This window comes from Limulus polyphemus, unplaced genomic scaffold (assembly GCF_000517525.1).
Source record: "Limulus polyphemus unplaced genomic scaffold, Limulus_polyphemus-2.1.2 Scaffold1052, whole genome shotgun sequence".
In the NCBI taxonomy this organism is placed as follows: domain Eukaryota; kingdom Metazoa; phylum Arthropoda; class Merostomata; order Xiphosura; family Limulidae; genus Limulus; species Limulus polyphemus.
In genome coordinates this window covers 268,065-270,833 of record NW_013666662.1, presented here as the reverse complement: position 1 = coordinate 270,833, position 2,769 = coordinate 268,065, and the positions used below count along the sequence as shown (strand labels likewise).

Here is a 2,769-nt window from a genome sequence, read left to right as displayed (position 1 = left end):
TACTTTGACAAATGGTACCATATTTTGAAAATTTGTAAATTCAGTAGGTCTTGTGAACTAGTTACTCAGTTTATTATTACTACTTGCTCTACTGTAAAAATGTACTTATTTTTTTATATAAAGTAGTATGTGGAACTGACGTCAATGGCAAGAGGATACATCAGGGTTAAAGAGTGAAGGCTGTTTATGACGAGTGGAAAATAATTTAAAGATTCGACAGTGGGTGAGAAAATTTAGAAGTTAATTCTTATTCCGGATGCTGAAGCAACTGCCTATGACACCTATAAGGGAATGTTGCCAAAGTTTAGATATATAAAATCGCTTTGTTTGTGTGGAAACAATATAACAGCAGTAGTCGACAAAGATATTGGCAGTCACGTGACTGCTACATGCTTCTTCTCTATAAGGGAAATTACGACGAACGATTTTGTTGAATATCCAAGACCAGTGACTGTGTTTGGCTACCACAAAGGTACAGTCACCAGTAAGCCTTGCTATGCGACGTCGTAACAACCTCCTGACCAATGGTAATTTGAATATATACTAAATAACCATCTCATGATATACTAACAAGTATGGACGTTATCGGCGGGAAGGTGGACGAAATTTTTGAAATGTCCATTGTCCCTGAAAAGCCACTGACATCAGACAATCGATTATCTCCATGTCATGCAACCCTGCCGATACCAATATGTGGTAAGTTTTTCTTTCTATTCTTTAAATATTTATCTGGTGTAATTTGAATCAGTTTCGACCTGAAATGTTGATTTTCTTTTTTGTTCTATATGTTGTTGTGTATTTCGTGTTTTATGCAGCTGTACTTAAGGTAGTCGCCCCACCTCCGTATCTGAAGAGTGTGCTGTATTAAAAATACGTCTTTGATAACTGCTAGCTTTATTAAAAGGGAAATACGTCAAAACAAGAATAATTTGTTTGTTATGCACAAGTCTTCTGGATTGAACATTTTATGGTGTATATGTATACCCCACTTTAATAGCTGGATTACCTAAGAATTTCAAATTTTTCATATTTGCACCGTGATCAATCAATTGTTGATGATTACATGAAAGCAGCAGACTGCTTATCAAGTAGCTAATTATGCTACCTGATGATTTTAAAGAAGGAATCTGCTGATCAAGTAATTTTTGACATTAAGTGATGATCTGAAAGCAGCAGATTATTGATCAACTAGTTGTTGATGTTACATGATGTTCTGAAAGAAGATGGCTGATTAAGTGACTACAGGTGTAAAATGATGATATGAAAAAAGCGGATTTTGCTGTGGCATTAAACAGTGTAAAAACAAAATAATGTAAATAAGTAGGAGTTGCAAATGGGCTGATTAGATTTTAATATTCGCTTTTTGAAATGCCATTTTTCAACAGAACTTAAATTGTATAGCTATTAATCACCAATGTATTGTTCTTAGTCGAGTTCAGGCTTAAAAAACATCAAACACATAAAATCAGCAAAGTGTGTAAAAGAAAGTTTTCGAGGTTAAATAAGAACAAGCATTATGGTCATATTATAGTACAGTGTCCAGAATTATCCTGAGAAATATATTTTACAAAGTTCCGTATCTAGTGTTATACCTTGGTCTTCGGGACCACTTGTGAATTTGGAGAATATAATAAAAGCCCAGCAATATATTAATACAGTTCTAGAAATGATACTAGTGTTGTTACTGGTACTTGCAATCTGAATGACAGATGGACTTACTAGCCAGGTCATTTCCTCCTAAGGCTAAGGTTCAGGTATAATCGTCCCTAGTTTAGGAATGTTGACTAGAGGGAGAGAGCTACCAGTAAACATCACCTATTCTACTCGACAACTCTTGTTTATTCGTTTCTTTAAGACACAAGGCTTCACAATGGGCTATCTGTTCTGTACCTACTATAGAGATCGAACCCCAAATTCGAACGTTATAAGTCCTCAAGGTTGCCGTTGAACCACCAGAGAGAAAGGCTTCTCTTAACCGAATAGCGGGACTGACTATAAATATAGATCTTGAAGTGGAATTAATACAATAATATCGATATATAAATATAGCCGAATAGAGGAGGCTTTATTATAACAAAATGAGTATATAAATTTCACTGTAGAGACGTCTCTAATATATGAAAATCAATATATAAACATAGTTGTAGAGGCGTCTTTAATATAAGAAAATCAACATAGAAATATAGCTGTGGAGGCGGCTTTAACATAAGAAAATCGATATATAAATATAACTGTAGAGGTGTGTTTATTATAACAAAGTCGATATATAAACATAGCTGTGGAGGCGGCTTTAATATAAGTGATCGATATATAAATATAGCTGTAGAGGCATATTTAATATAAGTAAACCGATACATAAATGCTATAAAGGCGCATTTATTATAACAAAAACGATACATAAATATAGCTGTAGAGGCATGTTTAACACACACCCCCCCCCACACACATATATATATATATATATAAGAAATCGATACGTAAATATACCTCTTGAGATGTCTTTAATATAAGAAAATTGATATATAAATATAGCTGAAGAGGCAATAATAAAACAAAACACGAACGTAATAACATCATAATCCCATCATCAGTAATCTAGAAGTACAAAACAAACAAACAATATTTGTAATTACAACAGAAATATATATATAAGAAATAAACAAATCGAATATACAAATATAACATGAGAAAGTAAAAACTGAGGCACAAGTGAAATAGTTAAAATAGGTTTAAATCCAGTAAAGACTGTGTATTATTTAGGGATGAAAG

At 33.2% G+C, this 2,769-nt stretch overlaps 1 protein-coding gene across 1 annotated transcript in view; it reads left to right on the top strand.

Annotated features, from left to right (window-relative positions):
* Positions 1 to 575: 575 nt before the first annotated feature.
* The window catches only part of LOC106461883 (inaD-like protein), a 38,886-nt gene continuing 36,692 nt past the window's right edge, over positions 576 to 2,769 (top strand). The window contains exon 1 of the mRNA XM_022388961.1: positions 576 to 696. Within this exon, the coding sequence (XP_022244669.1) occupies positions 576 to 696 (121 nt within the window). The remainder of the gene's footprint in view (positions 697 to 2,769) is intronic.